The 21,640-nt window shown below is 48.4% G+C and overlaps 1 protein-coding gene across 8 annotated transcripts in view; it reads right to left on the bottom strand.

The window, feature by feature from the left end:
- Positions 1-231: 231 nt before the first annotated feature.
- Positions 232-21,640, bottom strand: part of CFAP251 (cilia and flagella associated protein 251) — an 80,136-nt gene continuing 58,727 nt past the window's right edge. For 6 of the 8 annotated variants that reach the window (XM_067700972.1, XM_067700971.1, XM_067700973.1 and 3 more), the window contains 3 exons: positions 14,897-15,125; positions 13,691-13,792; positions 232-12,502 (listed from right to left, as the gene is read on the bottom strand). In XM_067700972.1, coding sequence (XP_067557073.1) covers positions 12,366-12,502; positions 13,691-13,792; positions 14,897-15,125 — 468 coding nt within the window. In that variant the 3' untranslated portion in view covers positions 232-12,365. Of the gene's footprint in view, positions 12,503-13,690; positions 13,902-14,572; positions 15,126-21,640 lie in introns of those variants that run through there. The other 2 variants (XR_010933369.1, XM_067700974.1) reach the window with 2 other exon arrangements.

The following is a 21,640-nucleotide window of genomic DNA, read 5'->3' as shown; positions in this document are numbered from 1 at the left end:
TTTTGGTTTGGGGGAGAAAAGCTTCTGGCGATACGGAGTGGAAGCTGCACTGCAGGCCTTTTCCTATGCATGTCCTTTTACCATCCCAAACCCCAAGTTCCTGATGTGAGGATTATATGGGAAAACAGGTAACAGTGGGTCATAAGACAGCAGTCTCATACCATTGGCCCTCTGACTTACCTGGCCAGCAGATACATGCTTAAGGTTACACAGAACTTTTTAAAGCATATATTTGAATTAAAAATGGGAACATATATTTAAAACTCCAAGTACTGAATGATGAATGGACAAATGGGCATATCTATACAATAGAATATTATTCAGCCATCAAAAAGGAATAAAGTACTGATACACGCCACGGCATGGATGAACTTTGAAAACATCCTAAGTAAAAGAAGCCAGTCACAAAAAGACACATATTGTATGATTCCACTTATATGAGTTATCTAGACTAGGGAAATCCCTAGAGACAGAAAGCCAGACAGACGTACGATGATATCGATGACATCTTAATAGCCGCTCCCTGTGGGGGGGGGGGGATGAGGAGTGACTTCAAATGGGTACAGGTTTTCCTTTTGGGGTGATAAAAAAGTTCTGAAAGTAGGTAGTGGTGATGGTTGCACAACATTGTGCAACCTGTGCTTTCTGTCGCCGAATCGCACACTTTAAAATTGTTGCAGTGGCCAGTTTTACATTATGTGTATTTTGCCACCATACAAAGAAATCCAAATATCCAGCTTCTCTAGAGATAGCAGAAGACCTGCGAACTGGGCCCCATGCGCCACACGGCAACAGTCAGCTGGAGCCGAGAAGCCCTGTGCCCCTCAGATAGAGCTCACTAGGTCACCAACGTGTCACCCAGTCACTGTACTCATTTGTGTTACCACATGGCCCCGAAGGTGTTTGTGTGTTTGATCTCCGATTAAACTATAAGGCTCTCTACAAATGTTCTTTATAAATGTAGTACGGCACTTTTTATAGTTTCCTGTCCCCTGTGGATAGTTTTACACTTCTTTCTTTCAACAAAGCACACTTGTTTTATAGTCTGTGTCTGATCATTCTGATATTTGAAGTATCTGAGAGTCTGTTTCTGCTGGTTCTTACTCATGGTGTCCTATTTCTTTGTGATCTGTCTGGTTCTCCTTTACCTTGCTGGACATTGTATTTTAAAATTTATTTATAGGGATAATCTGAGGCCTAGAGTGAAGTTACCTTCCTCTCGAGTTGCTTTACATTTGCTCTGCCGGACTCCTGAGGGCACTGCTAGTGCAGGATGACCAACATCCAAGTTCAGGGCTCGTGGGTCCCTGGACCCCCAGGTGATGCCAATATAGGTTGCCTAAGTGAGTGAGACTGATTTGCTTATTGTACCCAGGGTGGGGTCAGTGATGTGCTGCAGCTGACTGCCAAGCTTGCGCTTCCCAACTCTGTTCAGTGACCTCCTATCAATAGTTCTAAATCAGCCATGGCGGAACATTTACGCTATGGAAATTGGCAAATGCTATAATACATCAGGACCCTTTCCCAACCCCACCAAGGGCTGGTGATAAGCATTTACCAGCACACCACTGGGCAAGGTCTCATCTCCCACCCAGTGTGGACCCTGGACTTTGATTTCCGACCTCTTGCCTCAAGAAAACCATTCACACTGAAGTTCAAATATGCCAGACTTGGCAAATATCTACAGGGTTCGAGTGGCTTCCTTGCTGGATTAGCTGTCAGGGTTCTCTTTTTCCTTCAGTTTCACCTATTCCTTGCTATCTTGTCAGCATGTGGTGGCTTTTAGGATTTTTTAAAATATGTTTTCTAGCATATGTTCTAGCATTTTTAGTTGCTTTCAGCTTGAGCGTTGGTCTGAATAACTAGTTACCAGAGACTGGAAGTCAAGCTCTCTCTGAATGTTTGTGATAATCTTAGACACGTTAAAGGAGTGATCGTGGGGTTCCAGAGGTGAGTTACTTAGTCATGGCTTGTGTCTTGACCTAACTGTGCCTCATCTGTAAAATGGGGATGAAAATAAGACCTGCCTCACAGAGTTATGTGAATTAAAAACAGTATTTGTCAGGGAAAGTGGGGGGAGGGATACATTAGGAGTTTGGGATTAACATATACACACTACTATATATAAAATAGATAACCAACAAGTACCTACTGTATAGCACAGGGAACTATACTCAATATTTTGTAATAACCTATAAGGGAAAAGAATCTGAAAAAGAATACATATATATGTATAACTGAATCACTTTGCTGTACATCTGAAACTAACGCGACATTGTCAATCAACTATACTTCAATTAAAAACAACAACAACAGGGCTTCCCTGGTGGTGCAGTGGTTGAGAGTCCGCCTGCCGATGCAGGGGACACGGGTTCGTGCCCCGGTCCGGAAAGATCCCACCTGCCGCGGAGGGGCTGGGCCCGTGAGCCGTGGCCGCTGAGCCTGCGTGTCCGGAGCCTGTGCTCCGCAGCGGGAGAAGCCACGACAGTGAGGGGCCCGCGTACCGAAAAAAAACCCACCACCGACAACAACAATAACAAAAAACAAAACAGTATTTGTCAAGAATTTAGAACAGCACTTGGCACACAGTAACTTCTAGATACCAGAAAGCATTTGTTAAATAACAGACCTGGACGATCTTTGCATCAGTATGCCCCACACTGGGGTTTGAAGTCACACTACTCTTCCTAGGCTGGTAAATTCAACCCTTACGTCACTCCTCCTCCGGGATGAAGGCTCATTCACCATGGGGTGGGAGGTGTGGGGAGGGGAAGGATAACTCTGGAACAGAGCTGGAGATGGGTGATTGTGAGGAAAATGCAGGCCCGGCCCTGGCGCTTCTGGGCACCTTGGTCCTTGCCTAGCAACTTGTGACCGAGCGCTGTTTTCATAAACAGAGGTGCTTTGGTGTTTGGGGAGCAGGTCGTTAGCAAGGCCCAGCCAAGAGGGAAAACTATGAAGAGAACACTCCAACCACAGAATGAAATACAGTCCCTTACTCGGAGACAGGAACAGAAGGGATGAGCTGCGGAGGCTGAAGCCTCCCTCCTTTCACAGAAAAGGATGCTCCTGGGACTTCCCTGGTGGCCCAGTGGGTAAGACTCTGTGCTCCCAATGCAGGGGGCCCAGGTTCGATCCTTGTTCAGGGAACTAGATCCCGCATGCGTGCCACAACTAAGAAGTCTGCATGCCGCAACAAAGATGCCACATGCCGCAACGAAGAACCACGTGCTGCAACTAAGACCCAGTGCAGCCTACATACATACATAAATAAATAAATAAATAAATAAAATATTAAAAAAAAAAAAAGGGACGCTACCGTCCGGTCACACAGCCAGTTAGCAGAGTTCTGGCCAGAGCCCCGCTCTCCTGACTGTGTCTCTGGACCGGTGCTCCCCACTCCAACAGTCATCAGGATGTGGAGAGTTGTAAATCAGCCCTGTGGGAGTGCTCTCAGGACCCTCCTGTCCCTCCCCCACCCAGAGAGGACGGGTAAATATATACCAGCACGCCACTGGTGGAGCCCAACGGGATCCCGAATTATCGTAGGGAACGTCTCCCCCACAATGTGGGCCTGATGATGAATTTCAGATAGACTGGGGAGCCATTAAAAAAATTTTCTTTGATAAATCAAATACTCCAATTTGCTTCTCTGCCTACTTTTTCTTGCCTGTAATTACAGCTCTAAAAATGGTCACCAGCTCAAATACTAATAGACTAGCAAGTTGTATATCCATGCATGCAGCCACTGGCTTGCCTAAAAGTTGGGCCACTTGAGGCCATATAGAAACAAAGAGATAGTAGATATAAAGTGCTTCAAGAGACAGATGTGTTCAGAGGTGAGACGGTGTAACGCAGGCTCTTCCAACAATGAATGATTAAACACAGAAGTCCGGTCATGACCCAGTGACCTGGAGCAGAGTTGGAATGCATCTACCAATGTGCTTGGTGAGCTCTTAGGTCAGAAATCCAGGAGGCTGCCCGAATGTCTTCTCTCGCTCCCACGTGTGCAGTCATTTTGGCCGCCCAGCATCTGAATACCCTTCCTAGTTCTGGGTGAGCCTTTGTGGATGGAGGCTGCCCCCCACTACAGAAGCTAGAGGTGGCTTGTCCCTCTTTTTCCCAGGGGGTTAGGTCCTGGGCATGGGTCCCAACCTTACCCAGGTGGATGGTCTAGTAGGTTGATTTTCTTTTTTATTGAGGTATAGTTGATATACAATATAATATGTTTGAGGAATATAATATAGTGACTGGTTCCTTTTTCTCCGCATCTTCGCCAACATTTGTTATTTGTGGTCTTTTTGATGACAGCCATTCTGACAGATGTGAGGTGATGTCTCTTTGTGGTTTTGATTTGCATTTCCCTGATGATTAGTGATGTTGAGCATCTTTTCATGTGCCTGTTGGCCACCTGTACGTCTTCTTTAGAAAACGCCTATTCAGGTCTTCTGCCCATTTCTTTAATTGGGTTGCCAGTCGATTATTTTTAAATAATAGCTTTATTGAGATATAATTAACATACCATAAAATTCACCCTTTTTTTGGTTGGTTTTTTTCTTTTTTTGATGTGGACCATTTCTAATGTCTCCACTGAACCCGCCAGAATATTGCTTCTGTTTTATGTCTTGGCCTTTTTTTTTTGGCCCCAAGGTATGTGGGATCCCAGCTCCCCAACCAGGGACTGAACCCGCACTTCCTGCGTTGGAAGGCGAAGTCCCAACCACTGGACAGCCAGGTAAGTCCCAAAATTCACCCTTTTAAGGTGTTTTTGTGTGTGTGTGTGTGTGTGTGTGTGTGTTTTGCGGTACGCGGGCCTCTCACTGCTGTGGCCTCTCCCGTTGCAGAGCACAGGCTCCGGACGCGCAGGCTCAGCGGCCATGGCTCACGGGCCCAGCCGCTCCGCGGCATGTGGGATCCTCCCGGACCGGGGCACGAACCCGTGTCCCCTGCATCGGCAGGCGGACTCTCAACCACTGCGCCACCAGGGAAGCCCCCTAGCTTCTTTTATTTAGCATATTTTCAAGGTTCATCCCATGTATTAATACTTCATTCTTTTTATGGCTGAATGATATTCCATTACATGGATTTACCACATTTTGTTCATCCATTCATTCATTGATGGACATTGGGTTGTTTCCACTTTTTGGCTATTATGAATAACGTTGCTATGATGATAAGTATACAGGTTTTTGTGCAGATGTATATTTTCATTTCTCTTGGCTACATACCCAGCAGGGGAATTGCTGGGTCATATGGTAACTCTGTACTTAACATGTTGAAAAACTGCCAGACTGTTTTCCAAAGCAGCTGCACCATCTTACATTCCCACCAGCAACGTACAAGGGTTCCAGTTTCTCCACATCCTCACCCACACTTGTTATCATCTGTCTTTTTCATATTAGTCTTGTGGCGGTGAAGCGGTATCTCATTGTGGTTTTGATTTTGACTTTGATGTCTGAGGGTGTGCAGGGGCAGCGGAGAAATGACTTCCAGCAGAAGTGGCCCTTGGAGAGCCTAAGTATCGGAGGCGCTGAGCTCCCAGTGGTGGCAGCGCCATTGGCATCCTGGCTGCCGTTGGTTCCTGGTCATTTTCAGAGCTTGCTTCTTCAGTCGCTCCATTGAGCCTATGAGTTACCTGATAGTCTTCACATAAGGTCCCTTTTCCCCTGAAGCTAACCAGAGCCAATTTCTATTGCTCCAAACCAAAGATCATGGCTGATACCCTATTTAAGCTGCCCCTCAGTCTGTATACTTATTTATCCTTCCTGAATGTCTTTTCTCTTGTTGCAATCTTTCACTTCTCCCCAAACTACTATAACAATCCCCTCGCCGTGGGCCCTTTCCCCAGCCAATCCCTCTTGCCCATCACCCAGCCCTACGCCTCTGAGATCCAAGTTTGATCCACTTCTCCCCCTTCCCTTTCATATCAAGCCTAACCTCCCTGATTCAGCACACAAGGCCAGCTATAATGTGATCACTGACTTCTCTGGGCTGCTCTCCTGCCACTGCTCCCCGGCACTGCTCAGATGGGCTTAGAGCGCCTCATTTATGTAATGTCTCCTCCACCCGCCCTGATCGCCTCCTCCTTCCTGCCCCATCTGCTCTGGACGCCCCTATGTCATATCACAAAATACTGTATTATTATTGACAGGTCTGTTTCCCTCGCTACAATATAACCTTCTAAAGGGAAAGAAACATGCTTCCCGCCACATTTTATCTTAGGCCTTAGCACCAGGGCACACAGAGTTCAACTGAGGTCACTGTTAGAGGATCTGGCACAAGTTACTGCTATTCTCTCATCTATCCTCGTGAAAGGCAGAGGTGACGGACAGCACACTGAGGGAGGGGTAAGCGGCTAGCTCTGGTGAAGCTTCGCTGTACACCTGGCTGCCTTTGGGATACCACCAGCAACTCAGGGGACTGTGTAGTTAAACATGGTTGTGCACAAAGGGACAACAAGATCACGGAGAAAATTGTGGTTACATCTTTTTAAAATGTCGAAATCCCTGGAAAACTAAGAAGGCTGTATTGATGCCGACTCAGGGTTTAAGGTTTACGGGGCTGAAACCCACTGGGAGCTTTCCCACCTTTGTCCAGTGTCACGTGAGAGAACACACCAGCTTCAGGGCTGGTTCCTCACAAGACTTATTTATGGTCTTTCCTGGGATCCTCTGAGCGGCAGCATACCCCATATCAAGACTCTTTGTTTTGTTTTGTTTTTAAAAGCTTCTCCAAGGTTTTGTAATTAAATTTTTTTTTAATTTTATTTATGTATCTATTTTTGGCTGCATTGGGTCTTTGTTGCTGCATACGGGCTTTCTCTACTTGAGGCGAGCAGGGGCTACTCTTTGCTGTGGTGCGGGGCTTCTCACTGCGGTGGCTTCTCTTGTTGCAGAGCATGGGCTCTAGGCGTGCGAGCTTCAGGAGTTGTGGCGCACGGGCTTAGTTGCTCTGCGGCATGTGGGGGTCTTCCCGGACCGGGGCTCGAACCCGTGTCCCCTGCATTGGCAGGTGGATTCTTAACCACTGCACCACCAGGGAAGTCCTATATCAAGACTCTTTGAAAGTGAAGGAATGAGAAAGGCCAGATCATCTTCTTAAAGACTTGGCCTCCCTCCATTCCTCCTGCCCATCGCCCATGTGAAAACATTCCTGTTCGGACTCGAGAGGAAGCACCATGCGATGGCAGTGCTGAAGGAATGCCAGAGGTCGTTCTAGACTCCTGAGGACCCCACCTTGAGCCTACGTCCCTCTCTAGGGTCTGACCACACAAACCTCTGGTTCACTGAATGCTCTGGCCTTGGTGGCACTGTCCCCTCGGTCTGGAAGGTTCTCCCCACTCTTTCCATGACTGTCTCTTAACTTACAAGCCTCATCTTCGGAGAGACCGGCCCTGATCACAACTAAAGCACATTTCCCTCATGATATTCTACCTCATAGGCCCCTGGCTCTTCCTCTATGACCGCAGCTTGCAACGGCATAGTTATGTGTTTGTTTAATCAGAGATCCCCGAAGACAAGGGCCATGCCCGTCTTGTCCACCCCTGTACCCCCAGCCCTACCGCAGTGCTGGCGCACACTCACTCTTTGCTGAATTCATGAATGAATGGATGGATGAAGTCCATCTCCGAAGCAATCAGATGCACACGGAGGAGAAGCTGGGTGGCGGCCAGCACTTTAGACAGCGCCTACACCTGATGCTCTCTCTGCATCAGAACCAGGGTCCACAATACCGCCCACTGCTCCCTCCGCCAGGACAGACACGCTGTGGGGACTACCCTTCACAGCACACGCTGTGTGTTGTCTGAAGTGCTGGCAAAGAGCTTGTAGTGGTTGTTAGAACTAAACTCGCCCCCGCCCAAAGGAAAAAAACCCACTTGCTTTAACGACTAAGATCTAAAAAAATAAATACCATGTTTACATTGAAGTGTTTTGTGACTTCCCATCAACAAATAAGGAGAGAACAAGAGGGGGTGCAGGGCCGAACACAATGGCTCGTTCCCTTCCATGGGGGCGACCTTGGTATTGAACTTCCCCACTCACAGCTGGTGATTTCAAACTATGGAGAAAAAGGCAGGGTTGCTAACAGTGGAGAGTGATTTTCGGGGCCTGATGCCTCTCACCTGGGCACTGATAAATACCCATGGTTATCGGCGGGGGTGAGAGGCCTGCCTCGGGCATCAGCAGCTCAGGAAACACGGTAAAGAACCCCGCGACGGGTTACTGTCCCACGAGCTTGGGCCCTACACTCAGCATCACACTGCCCTGGAAGAATGTTGCATCAGCTCGGGTTGTGTGCCTGTGCCTGTGTGTGTGTGTGTGTGTGTGTGTGTGTGTGATATTCCTTTAAGCTAAGCTAGCAGAGGATGTTATATGACATATGAATAGGGTGGCAACTTACTGTTGAGTCCCAGTGTCCTGTGTCTGTTTATTATAGTCAGTTTTGAGCCACTGCCTGCAGGGGAACCTCTGTCATCCAGATCTCTCAAGAACGTGGTCAGGCCAAAAACCCCAGGGTCTAGGGCAGCCATGGCTTTAGGACACAGATCTTTCTGAAAAAAAAAAAAAGCCCCTTTTTGTCTACACTGTCGCGAAGCACAGCGGGTTCCCAGAGGACAGCTGGCACGTGAGGCAACCCACAAGCAGGGGCCCGGACTGGCTTCAAGAGCATTGGCTTGAGAGCTGTGGGGCACAGGGCAGCTCGTGGAAACAACTCAGGGGTGGCTGAGGCAGAAAGGTGGTACAGGATTTTTTTTTTTTTTTTTTTTTTTGGCCGCGCTGCGAGGCACGTGGGATCCTAGTTTCCCGACCAGGGATCGAATCCGGGCCCTGGCAGTGAAAGCACGGAGTCTTAACCACTGGACTGCCAGGGAATTCCCTCATTTTTAAATATAGTTTTGATTTTGAAATATTTTAGATTTGCAAAGGTAGTATGGAGAGTTAACACAGACCCTTTGCCCAGCTTCCCTCGTGTGCACTTTTAGGCAACCAAGATACATTGATCGAAACTAAGAAATTAAGTTTGGCCCAATGCTGTCAATTGAACCACAGACTTCCTCTGGGTTTCACCGGGTTCTTCCTAGTGTCCTTTTTCCGTTCCAGAAACCCAGGATCCTGCTTCACTTTTAGTCATCGTGTCGCCTTAGTCTCCTCCGACCTGGGACAGTTTCTCAGCCTTTTCTTGTTTGTCATGACCTGGGCTTTTTTGAAGAGTACTAGTCAGGTGTTTTACACATACGTCGTATTTGTAAAACTCCGTTGGAAAGAGTCATCCTGGCCTAGAAGGTGGAGCAAACTCCAACCTGTGGGACAGATCCGGGCTGCCATGTCCGTGTGGTCCGCAAGCTAAGAATGGCTTTCACATTTTTGAGTGGTTGAAAAAAATCTCTGAAGAAGATTTCACGGTATGTGGACATTCTCATGAAATCCAAATTAGTTTCAGTGTCCCCAAATTAAGTTTGATTGGAAGGGGGCCACGTTCATTCTTTCCTGGACCAGAGTCTGTGTGGCTGCGTTTGTGCTCCAGCGGCCGAGGTGAGGCATCCACCAGCCCACTCGGCCCACAGATCCCCACTGTTTACCCTCTGGCCCTTTCCAGAGAGTCTGCTGACCCTGATGCAGATGGCCTGTGGGGGCCGGATTCACTTTGATTCAAAAGCTAAGTCAGCTATTAAAAGAGCACTGAAGCTTCACGTTCTTTCATTCAGTCGTTCCACAAATATTTATCAAGGGTCCTTTGTCAAAGCTTGCAGAGACCCCTATTTGAGCACGTGTTAACAGATGCTAAAACCCTGGAGTCGGGAGAGATTAATTCTCATCAAACGTCTTCCCCAGTCTCAGGCACAGTTTCTGCCTGCAGTGATAATAGCTGCTGTCCTACTTTGAGCACTACGTTATGCCAGGAACACTTTTATTTGCAATACCTCTTTTAATCCTCACCACCACCCCAGGAGTTGTTCCAGGGGGAAACTGAGGTTTAAGAGATTAGCCACACCCAAGGGCACACAGGGTGCTACTAAATGGCAGAGGCAGGATGCAAGCCCAGGCCGGCCCGGCCCTTGGGCTGGTGCTGTGCAAACAAGACACTCATCCTGCCCAGGAGGGGCCTGGGGGTCTGGAGGAGAGAGTGGGGGGCGGGGGAAGCTTTGGGTGGTTCCAGGACGATCATGGCTTTTCCATGGGCTCCTGAACTGTGGAAGCAACAGGCCAGGATGCAGAGGTCGGTAGCCAGAGGCCCCATCTGAAACAGTATTATTTTTTCAAAAGAACATCACATGGTGCTTTTTGGGGTCCAGCGTCTCGCCCCTGCATCCGATGTACAAGCCCAGCGAGACCGTCCGTCTTGGGTCTCTGCTCCCTCCATTTCTGGTGTTGCTGCTCTGCTACCCACATGGCTGGGAGAGTCTGAGCTCTCTGCTCTCTGGGCAGGAAGGCAGCCCTCCTCTTCCTGCCCTGGACCCGGGTGCTGGGGCCCGGCCTCGCCACCACTTGCGTGGCCAGCAGGTGAAGACGCCTCGCCGGGGATGGAAGGTGCACATAAGCTGCTCTTCACCCTGGTCGGACAGGCTGAGAGCTCCCCCAAGAAAAGCACCAGCAGAAAGGGTGAGAAGGGGCGCCCGCGGCCTGGCTGGGCTGGGAGCAGCGTGGGAACGCCGCCGACATGGATGCTGCGGTCCCCTGCTATTTGCGCCTTCCCGGATGGACGGCCACCCTGACCCTCACCCTTCCCCTATCGACTCAGCGCAGAGCGAGCGGCTCAGCCTGGGCCTGATGGCGGTTCCCGCTCACCAGCCCCGCCGCCGCGGGTCCAACTGCTCACGGGCCGGTTCTGCTCCAGACGATGACTCCAATATATGTCGTCAACAAGAACCAAAAAGAGGGCGCCGGACCTGATGAAAGAAGCCCCTGGTGGGTGTCCAGAGTGCATCCCATTCTGAGTTATTTTCTGAAGAGAACAAGTCACTTGAGAGTTTTCTGCTCCCTAACATGTCCTCGGGAACTTTTTAACTGGCTTGCTAGTCTGTCTCTCCTAAGCCCTCAGCAGCTGCAAAGCTGATTCACAAAGCTTGTTTTCCTTTTCGTGTTTTTCAAAAAGAACCAAATGTAAACCAGGTTGCAAAGCCCTGGAGGTATACAGTGTGACGAGCGGGCGCCGGCTGTCCCGAGGCGGTGGTGACACAGCCGCGGTGGGGGATACGGCTCTGTTCTGTGTTCCAGGCTGTCCCAAGGACCCACAGAGCCAGGTTTCCAAACGGCCGCCACGCAGGGGTCTCTGTGCCTGGAGGAGGGTGCTGCAGCCGTTCTGTTTCTCTCACACAGACCCCTGCTCCGGGGGTCAGAAACATCATCTCAAAGGCTGGTTTCTCCGGGGAAGGAGCTGGTACTGGCCGGCGGGTGCGTCGGACTAAGCACGTGTGGAGAATAACCTTTGGCCCATTTGCCTGAGTGAGACCTCATAACTGAGGACAAAACTCTTAAAATCAGACCATAACTTCCATCTGTTTATATGACGAGGGTACCCTATCTTCAAGGTCAGAATGCTGCTGAAGCCTGAGTCACGTTCCCTCAACACCCCGAGCCGCGCCGGGGAACTGCTTTCGCCTGCTACGAGTTCTGCAGCCCTGCGGAGTTCAAGGCTGCGAATCAACCACGCTGGCCTCTGCGGCGCGTGCGCTGTGTGAGGGGGCGGCTCCCGTCTGCTGAGCTCTGCCCCGGGGAGGCCGGCCGGCCGGCCGTTTCTGGTCCAGCTGCGGTACACACAGGGCTCCGGGGCTGCTCTGTTCTGCATTCTCTCTGGCAGGTGCCACCAGCGTTAAGCATGGCCGGGGATGCTCTTCATAACGGTCGCACACAACTGCTCAGGGGTTTTGCTCATAAGAAGCCACAAGCCGGGGCTCTCGGGAGCCCAGAGCACCCAACGCCCCCGCCCCAGCCTAATAGCAGGCTGGGGTGACCCATATCAGGCCACATTAGGCTAAGGGTCCAGGTGCCACTTGAGGGGATAGAAATAAGGCCACACTTGCCACGAGGAAGGCCTACTGCTGGCTGAGGCCCCTTCTGCCCCCGGGGACCACGCCACCTTCTCATCCTGTCCAAACCCCCTCCAGGCAGCACTGCCGTGGATTAGGCATGAAAATGGCGGCCGGGGTCTCCAGACACCCTTTCCATCCAGCTGCCATCGTTTTTCTTGCCTCCACCCACTTTTCTATTTCAGAAACAGTGGAATGTCCAACTTTGTGAATTCCATTGCTTAACAGAAATTTGCTTTTAATGTCTAAACGTTCTGAAGATTAGAGTAGGGGTAGGGAAATGTGGGAAAAGCAGTGCCTTGTGGAAAAAACACACACACACAAAGTCCTTTGTGCTTCAGGCACTCCTTTCAACTTCACTGACCGTAGGATCTTGTCCAGAATCTTGGGAAATGGTTAGGCCAAGAATTTGAGTCGTGAATATTTCTGCAGTGATTTCGTCTGGAAGTTCTTCTTCAAAGCAAATTTCTGAACCTAACCAAACAAGAAAAGAAAGCAAATGCCTTCATAACAATTAGGTTTCTAACTCTGAAGCATTTTCCAAAAATATGAGGAAATGATACTAAACAAAAGTGAGAGGAGCTTTGTGCTGGGATTTGGCCCTGATTCTGTGAAAACCTTTGGGTGGAAACTGGTTAAAATCCCTCCTTTGTGATTTGGGTTTGGAGCACTGTTACCCAAAACTCTGCACACTTCACTGGAAAGCCTCAACTACAAGGCATCATTGATTTTACTGTTTTGAGACACTTAGGAACACTGTATACATGTGTGTGTATATAAAACAATTGGGAAAATTACATTCTGAGATCCCAGGTACACAAGGAATGGCATAGAGGAGCTTGCAGGTTGGAAATGACCAATCAGCTCCTGGAGTCTAGAACTATCTGTGTTAGGAACTCTGTTCAATGTGAAATTGGGAACAGACAACAGAAGGAGAGGGAGAAGGAAGCCTGGTGAGGAGTCTTTGCTCCCGACCCCATGGGGGCAGCAGGGCAGCACTCGGGGTTGTCCATGGACACGTTCCAGCACAAGGGCGTCAGTGAGCTAAAAGAAGGAGGTGGGAAATCCTCAGACAGGAGAGGAGAGGAGGATTTTTTTTTTTTTGGCCACACTGCACAGCATGCGGGATCTTAGTTCCCCGACCAGGGATCGAACCCACGCCCCCTGCAGTGGAAGCGCGAAGTCCTAACCACTGGACTGCCAGGGGAGTCCCAGGATGATCTTTAAAGATGTTCAAGCTCTGGCAGCTTGAAGTCGGGCCCGTGCCTGCCTGCCGAGTCCCTGCCCTCTCCTTATCCAAGGCTCTCACGACGATACCTCTTCTGAAAGAGCTTCCGAACTGTATCCTCTACTAGTGGCCAAGATTCGCCTACCCAAGCTGGAAAGATGAGGACTGAATCGGGGGAATAAAGGGAAGAAACAAGGCTGGGAGACACGAAGGAAGGACGGAGCACAAGAACAAAAGCTTTCATCTCTTAGACATGACCACCACTCCCTGGTCTTTTTATAACTTATTCATGTTGCGTTCCCAACAGACTTGCTTTGTTGTGTGCATGGTATGAAGGAGAGTGGCTTGCACCAGTTAGAAGACTTAAATGCACTTAAGTCGCCAACAAATTAGTGCAGCTCAGCTACGTGTCCAGACAGAGCCCACTGTAGTACCTTTGACAGAAGAGGCTGCGGGCTCGGATTTCCAGCCCTCAGGATTCAGTCCGAACAGTGTAGCGAAGCAGTCAGACATCTCCTCTTCCGTCATGTGCTCACCTGGGCATCACAAAGGGAAAAGGAGGCTGTTCAGCTCATGGGACTGAGCCTCACGTCAGAGTTTAGCATCATCATTCTGGGGTCTTCAAGAGAATGATTCCACTGTTTCCTGGAGACACAAAAACATTCTAGGGAGTCCCATGTTACTGTCACATAGACTTCCTTATATGGTGCTAAAAATGGGACTCCAACCCAGGGGGCTGTGTTGGGGCTTGTGCAGAGAAAGAAGACAGCACTCTGATAAAGACTGTGCTTAGCTTCATTTCAAATTCCCTCACATTAGAAGCAGCAGTTTGGCTAAGATGAAATGATCGCCCAGAGAAAAGGGCTACTTGACTTCCTCACATAAAACGATGAGGAAGGACTTCCCTGGTGGCGCAGTGGCTAAGAATCCGCCTGCCAATGCAGGGGACATGGGTTTGAGCCCTGATCCGGGAAGATCCCACATGCTGCGGAGCAACTAAGCCTGTGCGCCACAACTACTGAGCCTGCGCTCTAGAGGCCATAAGCCACAATTACTGAGCCCGCGTTCCACAACTACAGAAGCCCACACGCCTAGAGCCCGTGCTCTGCAACGAGAAGCCACTGCGATGAGAAGCCCACGCACTGCAACGAAGAGAGAAGCCTGCGCACCACAACGAAGAGTAGCCCCCGCTTGCCGCAACTAGAGAAAGCCCGAGCGCAGCAACAAAGACCCAAAGCAGCCAAAAATAAATAAATAAATGTATTTTTTAAAAAGGTACGATGAGGAAAAGAATAGGTAAAAATGAAAAGTTTTACTTTGGTGTGGTTTTATTTCACAAATGCAACCCAGTCTCGTAGTAGCTCTGTGAGGTAGATGGCTGGCACTTGTATTCCTGCTTTACGAGTGAAGGCCCTGAATCTTGCAGCTCCAGGAAGTTGAAACATAAACTGCATCCTTCTGGTTCCCGGCATCCTTCCCTTTACCCCGTGTTTGCCAGCCATGTGGGTCGGTAAGCGGCATCCTTGCGGCTGAAGTCCAGTCAAACTAGAGATGCCGGAGGGCGTTCTGTCTCCCAGCTCAGTTCTCTCCAGTGGGAATGGCTCAAGGGTGTTACGAGATATACCTATTTAGGTATTTACCTTTGGTTTGAAGCAGTTTCAGAAAATCCTCTCTTCGAATAGCTTTCTTTCCCTTTGAATTGGTAAAACCAAGAATGTCAAAGCTCCGCTGGATGCCACTCATGGTGTTACCGAAGGGTGGCCTGTGATTAAGGTAAACTTTGAAGAAATCCGGTAGGTTGATTTTGTCAATTAGTTTTCCAGTGTCCACATACTCACTAAATCTGATTTCATTAAACATATCTTCAATCTAGGAAAGAGGTTTAGGGGGGAATAAAAAAAAGACCATGGTAAGCAGAAAAGACACTTTGATAGACTTCTAACAATTGGAGAGTAACAGACAAATGTTCACCGTTAGCTTAGAACATGTATGTTATGAGTTGACTGTATCCCCCCTCCAAAGAAAGATAGGTTGAAGTCCTAACCCCAAGTCCCTCAGTCCCTCAGGGCAGATGTCATTAGTTAAGATGAGGTTGTACTGGAGGAGGGTGGGCCTTTCATACAACATGACCGGTATCCTCATAAAAAGAGGAAAGAGACATTCAGGGCCAAGATGGACATGTGATGGCCGAGGCAGTGGTTGGAGGGATACAGCTTAAGCCAAGGAACATCAAAGATTGATGGTAACTGCAGAAGATAGAAGAGGCGAGGACACACATTATCCTCTACATGTTTCATAGAGAGCATGACCCTGCTGACACCTTGATTTCAGACTTCCATGAGAGAATAAATTCCTGTTGTGTGAAGCCACCCACTTTGTGGTACTAAATTTTACAGCAGCTTTGATCCACTGTCCAACTGGTCAATACTATTAGCATTGGCATGAACAGTGTTTCATTTCTTCACTTTTCACCTAAGTATCTCACAGTGTATCTACTACATCCTTGCTTTGTGAAGAAGATATTAGTTTCATTTAAAAGATGGAATCCTGGGCTTCCCTGGTGGTGCAGTGGTTGAGAGTCCGCCTGCCAATGCAGGGGACACGGGTTTGTGCCCCGGTCCGGGAGGATCCCACATGCCGCGGAGCAGCTGGGCCTGTGAGCCATGACCGCTGAGCCTGTGTGTCCAGAGCCTGTGCTCCGCAGCGGGAGAGGCCGCAACAGTGAGAGGCCCGCGTAATGCAAAAAAAAAAAAAAAAAAAAAAAGATGGAATCCTGAAGAATTTAGAAATTAGTTTAGATGAACAAGCAAATAATTCAGTGTGAAACTCAAATACAGGACCTAAGGCTGTGGTAAGTTTCTTAAGGCAACTAACTGCACCATGATTCTTTTTTCCTTTCTTTCTTTTCCATCTTTATCCTGCAATGTTTTATATACTCAAAAGATTCTATGTAACATACATACAACTTATGTGATATAATTTTTAAAATGAAGACCTAAGAAGCCATCATTCATTGAAAATATCAACACAGTTGGCAAGGCTTAAGCGAGACTAACCAAGAAAAAGAAGAGAAAAGACTCAAATTATTAAAATCAGGAATGAAAGAGGGAATACCAGTACCAATCTTACAGAGATTAAAAAGAGTATGAGCAATTATATGCCAACAAATCAGATAACTTAGGTGAAATGGACAAATTCCTAGAAAGATACAAATGACCAAAACTGACTCAAGAAGACAGAGAAAATCTAAACAGACCTATAACAAGTAAATAGATTGAATTAGTAACTTTACAGCTTCCGCAAAGAAAAACCAAGGACCAAATGGCTTCATTGGTGAATTCTACCAAATATTTAAAGAATACCAATCCCCCACAAACTCTCCCAAAAACATAAGAAAAGGGAACAATTCCCAACTCATTCTGTGAGGGCTGCTTTCTGATTTGGAAAGTCACTCTTTGCGTATTTTCCAAATTTCCTAGAATGAGCAGAGTGCTGACATGTCTGTGGATTCAAATGGAAATGTGGCGCCAGTTAATGCAGGTCTCCACACAGGGCTCCTTGCGTAACTGGCAAAATGCAAGGAGGCGAGAAATAGAACACAGAAACAAACGAAACCACTCCCCACTCCCATCAGCCTTCTCTGTGCAGTATTTTTGTACCACGCACACTGCAGCCGGCTAAAATTCAGAAACCTGAACGGTGCCTGACAAAGGGCTAGAAATGAGTAATTTATTTTAGTGTCTACATTTGAAACTAATATGTGTCCCTCCAAATTGCAGCGTTTTGAATTTTACAGAGAGAGAGAGAGAATAAGAGCCACAGAAAAGTGGGAAATAATTTTTTTCCCCCAGAACCTGAACTTCTTTGGTCTGTAGGAATGAATCAGGAAGAGAATCTATATTTGTACACAATATTTATCAATAGATAGCCAATTTCTCCCTGTCCACTAAATAAATGTAGAACAAAAATGGAAAGAGCACCAGTTTGAAGCAATGCCAAATATTAGCCTGTCTGGAACATCCTAGTGTCTTGGTCTTGCCCCAAGTATCAAGAAGAAAATACAAACCTCTTGCAGTCCAGCCATCATTTCTGTGAAAGATCTGCAGTACCTTCCTTCCACTTTTTCCCATGCATATAAAACACATGTGTCTATTTTTTTTTTTTGCAAAACTGGTACGTGTATATATCCTTTTTTGTATCCTGCTTTTGTATCCTGCTTTTCCCCTTTTTACACTGTATCTTAGTAATCGCCTAATATTTTCAAAGAAGCCATATATCTTCAATGCAACATTCCAGGAGTGGTCTTTAGATATAACATCATTGGTTATGGATACAAACGAACCATAATTGGTACTATGCAAGTAGCTCTAATTGGTAACATTTTCATATACAGCATTTGTTGAGTTTATATTATGTACAACTGCACGTTAAATTATGTACAATTTTGTGTATAAATAAAACTATCCAGTAGCATATATTATTTACAGATTCTACTATATGATTTTAATACTACTAGTATATGCATGTGCTACCACTTACTATGAGCCAAAGGAGACTGGGGCTAACACTATGATCTTTGATGGCAGACCTAGGTTCAAAACCTGGTTCTGCCATTTTCTATGTGACTTTGGGTTAGTAACTTAACATTCCTTATCCTCAGTTTCCTGTCTTGAAAAAGGGAGTAACATGGTAAACCGTTTGCAGTGGGCTGATCTGAGGCTTACCGTGACAATGTATCTGAAGTGCTGACACAGTGCCTAACACAGTCAGCACTCAACCGGCAGTAATTGTTCTTGTGATTCCTAAACTTCCTATGCCCTTGCTAATTACAATGCATGTAATTATAACATAAATTATAATTTATAAATACATAAATTATAACGTAAATGACACGTGTACTTTACAAACGCGATATACGATTCAAACTCAATTGAGAAATAGGAGACTAACCCGAAGAGGACAAAGAAGGAATCCAAACGTGCCTGGAGTTACTCACACCCGGAGCGTTCCAAAGATCTCAGGGAACGTTCCTGGCACAAACCACTCTGTAGGTGACTCACCTCTTACTCTCTTTCCCCAAATGACTGGCCGAAGATCACTGCTCAACAGGCAGAGAGCTGGCAGCTTCAGCATCATGACGTCTCTTTCCCGAGCCTACTCTGGGTTAGTTGAAGAGGCAGGTGCTGCTACGTGTCTAAACGAGGTTCGTGCTTGGGAGAGGAACCTCGGAGCCCGAATGGAATGCCCAGAGCCTTCCCAGGCCCCGCGGTCGCCCAGAGCGCGCTGGCTGGCTCAGCCCGGCCTATTATTGGCATTCTCACGCCGGCCTATCATCCACTAAGGCAGTGGTTCGTCTGATTCACCCAGGGAGCTTTAAACATTCTAAGGCCTCGGCCCCATTCCCAGAGACCCTGATTTAATTGTTCTGGGGTGGAGTATAAGCAGTCATAGTTTTTAAAAGCTCCCCAGGGGATATGAAGGTGTGGCCAAGGTTGAGAAGTATGGCTTTAAGGCATGGGATCTCAAACTTTATCAGGTATCAACATGAGCAGGAGGGCCCCTTAAAACACAGACTGCTGTGGCTTCCCTGGTGGCGCAGTGGTTGGGAGTCCGCCTGCCGATGCAGGGGACGCGGGTTCGTGCCCCAGTCCGGGAAGATCTCACATGCCGCGGAGCGGCTGGGCCCGTGAGCCATGGCCGCTGAGCCTGCGCGTCCGGAGCCTGTGCTCTGCAACGGGAGAGGCCACAGCAGTGAGAGGCCCACGTAATGCAAAAAAAAAAAAAAAAAAGAAAAAACACAGACTGCTGGTCTGGGGGCCACAGCTTTGAGAACCAGCTCTTACACCACAGCGGCTAGCGGAGGTGACGCTCATGCCAAAAAGAATCAGCATCCGGCTTGTGATTTTCATCACGGAGCAATGGTGGGTGGCAGCTGTGAGGCATATTCTAATTCTTCAGGCCCACATCTGTCTCCTCCATTAAGCTGTAGCAATAGCGTTCATCTCTATTTCCACAGCAGCTTTGCTCAGAGCCCGGCACATCGTGGGGGCCCAGAGAAACGTTTACTGAATGAATGAAACACCGTGGGCACAATGAGGCCATGGAAGAAGTTCTCTTAAAACTCAAAAAAGGGGGGCTTCCCTGGTGGCACAGTGGTTAGGAATCCTCCTGCCAAGGCAGGGGACACGGGTTCGAGCCCTGGTCCGGGAAGATCCCACATGCCACGAAGCAACTAAGCCTGGGCGCCACAACTACCGAGCCTGTGCTCTAGAGCCCGTGAGCCACAACTACTGAGCCCGCGAGCCACAACTACTGAAGCCCGCGCACGCATAGAGTCTGTGCTCTGCAACAAGAGAAGCCACCGCAGCGAGAAGCCCGTGAACCGCAACGAAGAGTAGCCCCCGCTCGCCACAACTAGAGAAAGCCTGTGCGCAACAACGAGACCCAACACAGCCAAAAATAAATAAATTAATTAATTAAAAATTTTAAAAAAAGGTAGAACTGTTGAGGCCGAGTATCTATTCAACAGCTTGTCATTTGAGTTATAACTTTTTTTTTTGGCCGCGCGCCATGCAACTTGTAGGATCCTAGGTCCCCAACCAGGGATTGAACCTGGGCCCTCGGCAGTGAAAGCGCAGAGCCCTAACCACTGGACCACCAGGGAATTCCTGATTTATAACTTTTAAACATTTACACAGTCGGCCCCTGGACCTCTGCTGGTACCATTGCCCAGGCCCCGAGACGTAAGGGTGGCCTGTCCTTGGAGGGCCGGGGTCCCCTGGCCCAGGACTGCTTTACTCCTGCCGCTGTCATTCTCCCCATAGGCCTTTGGGTTTGCGATCCTGTTGTCAGCCACAGGAAGCCACCGATGGCCTTAGAATTGTGTCTTATAATTAAGTTTTATAACCTCCCTGTTAAACGGAGAGGAACATGATACACTTGAACTGGCGCCATTCCTCGTCTTTATAAAGGGGCTCCTGGTGCGCGTCGGTTTCTTCTGTGATAGTTTCATAGACTCGCGGGCTGGAAGGACTCTCCCTCCTCCTTAGACACACCTAGTGCTCTCTAGACCGTCCCTGGCAAATGAGGAGACAGTCTTTCCTCACAGCATCCTCTTCGCCTCACACCCCCTCCGTGTGGCCCATCGCGGCGGCGTTTCGCCCTGACCTGGGGCAGGGAAGGAGGGTCTGGGCAGCAGCTTCCAGGGCTGCAGATGCCTCTGCTGTTGGCGCATCACTCTGTCACTCACAACTGCCCCCCTCTCCAGTAACTATCTGCACAACAGCTGCCTCCCATCAGGTCCTGCCCACTGGACACCGACCCAGGAGAAGGCCAGTCATTGGTGCTGGGCCACAGCGCTCTCTCCCTGCTGTCTGCCGGCCGGGGGGAGACTCAAGAGATGACAACACCGCCATTACCAGCGCCTTTTATGGTGACCTCTGCCCAGCCCCTCACGGGGCCCAGGCTGCAAGCACTTCCGGGGATTCTTCCCCACCCCAGGTGAATGTTTTTAAAGGTTTTAAAATCTGAATGACAGAATTCCCTTGTGGTGCAGTGGTTAAGAAGCCGCCTGCCAATGCAGGGGACATGGGTTCGAGCCCTGGTCCAGGAAGATCCCACATGCCGCGGAACAGCTAAGCCCGTGTGCCACAACTACTGAGCCTGCGCTCTGGAGCCCGCAAGCCACAACTACTGAAGCCCATGCGCCTAGAGCCCGAGCTCCGCAACAAGAGAAGCCACCGCAGTGGCTTCTCTTTTCTTTACTCCTCTAGAAAAAGGAGTGAAGTACTGATTATGCTACAACATGGATGCACCTTGAAAACAGTGAAAGAAGACAGACACAAACGGTCGCACATCACATGATTCCATCTATATGAAATGTCCAGAAGAGGCAAATCCGGAGATGGGAAGTAGACTAGTGGATGCCAGGGGCTGAGGAGGGGGGATGGGAAGTGACGGCTAATGGGTACAGGGTTTCTTTTTAGGGTGATAAACATGTTCCAGGATTCGATAGTGGTGATGGTTGCACAACCCTGTGAACATACTAAAAGCCATTGACTCACTTTAAATAGGTAAATTGTATGATATGTGATATATCTCAATAAAGTTGATTAAAAGGAAAAAAAATAGGGAGTTCCCCGGTGGTCTAGTGGCTAGGATTCTGCGTTTTCACTGCCTTGGTCAGGGGAGATCCCGCAAGCCATGAGGCGTGGCCAAAAATAATAATAATAATAACAAAAGGAAGAAAAATAGGGACTTCCTTGGCAGTCTGGTGGTTAAGACTCCGCACCTCCAATGCAGGGGGTGCAGGTTTGATCCTTGGTCGGGGAACTAAGATCCCACATGCTTCACGGTGAGGCCAAAAAAAAAAAAGAAATATAATA

The sequence above is a fragment of the Pseudorca crassidens genome, chromosome 12, assembly GCF_039906515.1.
Source record: "Pseudorca crassidens isolate mPseCra1 chromosome 12, mPseCra1.hap1, whole genome shotgun sequence".
NCBI classification, from domain to species: Eukaryota; Metazoa; Chordata; class Mammalia; order Artiodactyla; family Delphinidae; genus Pseudorca; species Pseudorca crassidens.
The sequence above is the reverse complement of the archived record's forward strand: the minus strand, read 5'-3'. Positions and strand labels throughout refer to the sequence as shown.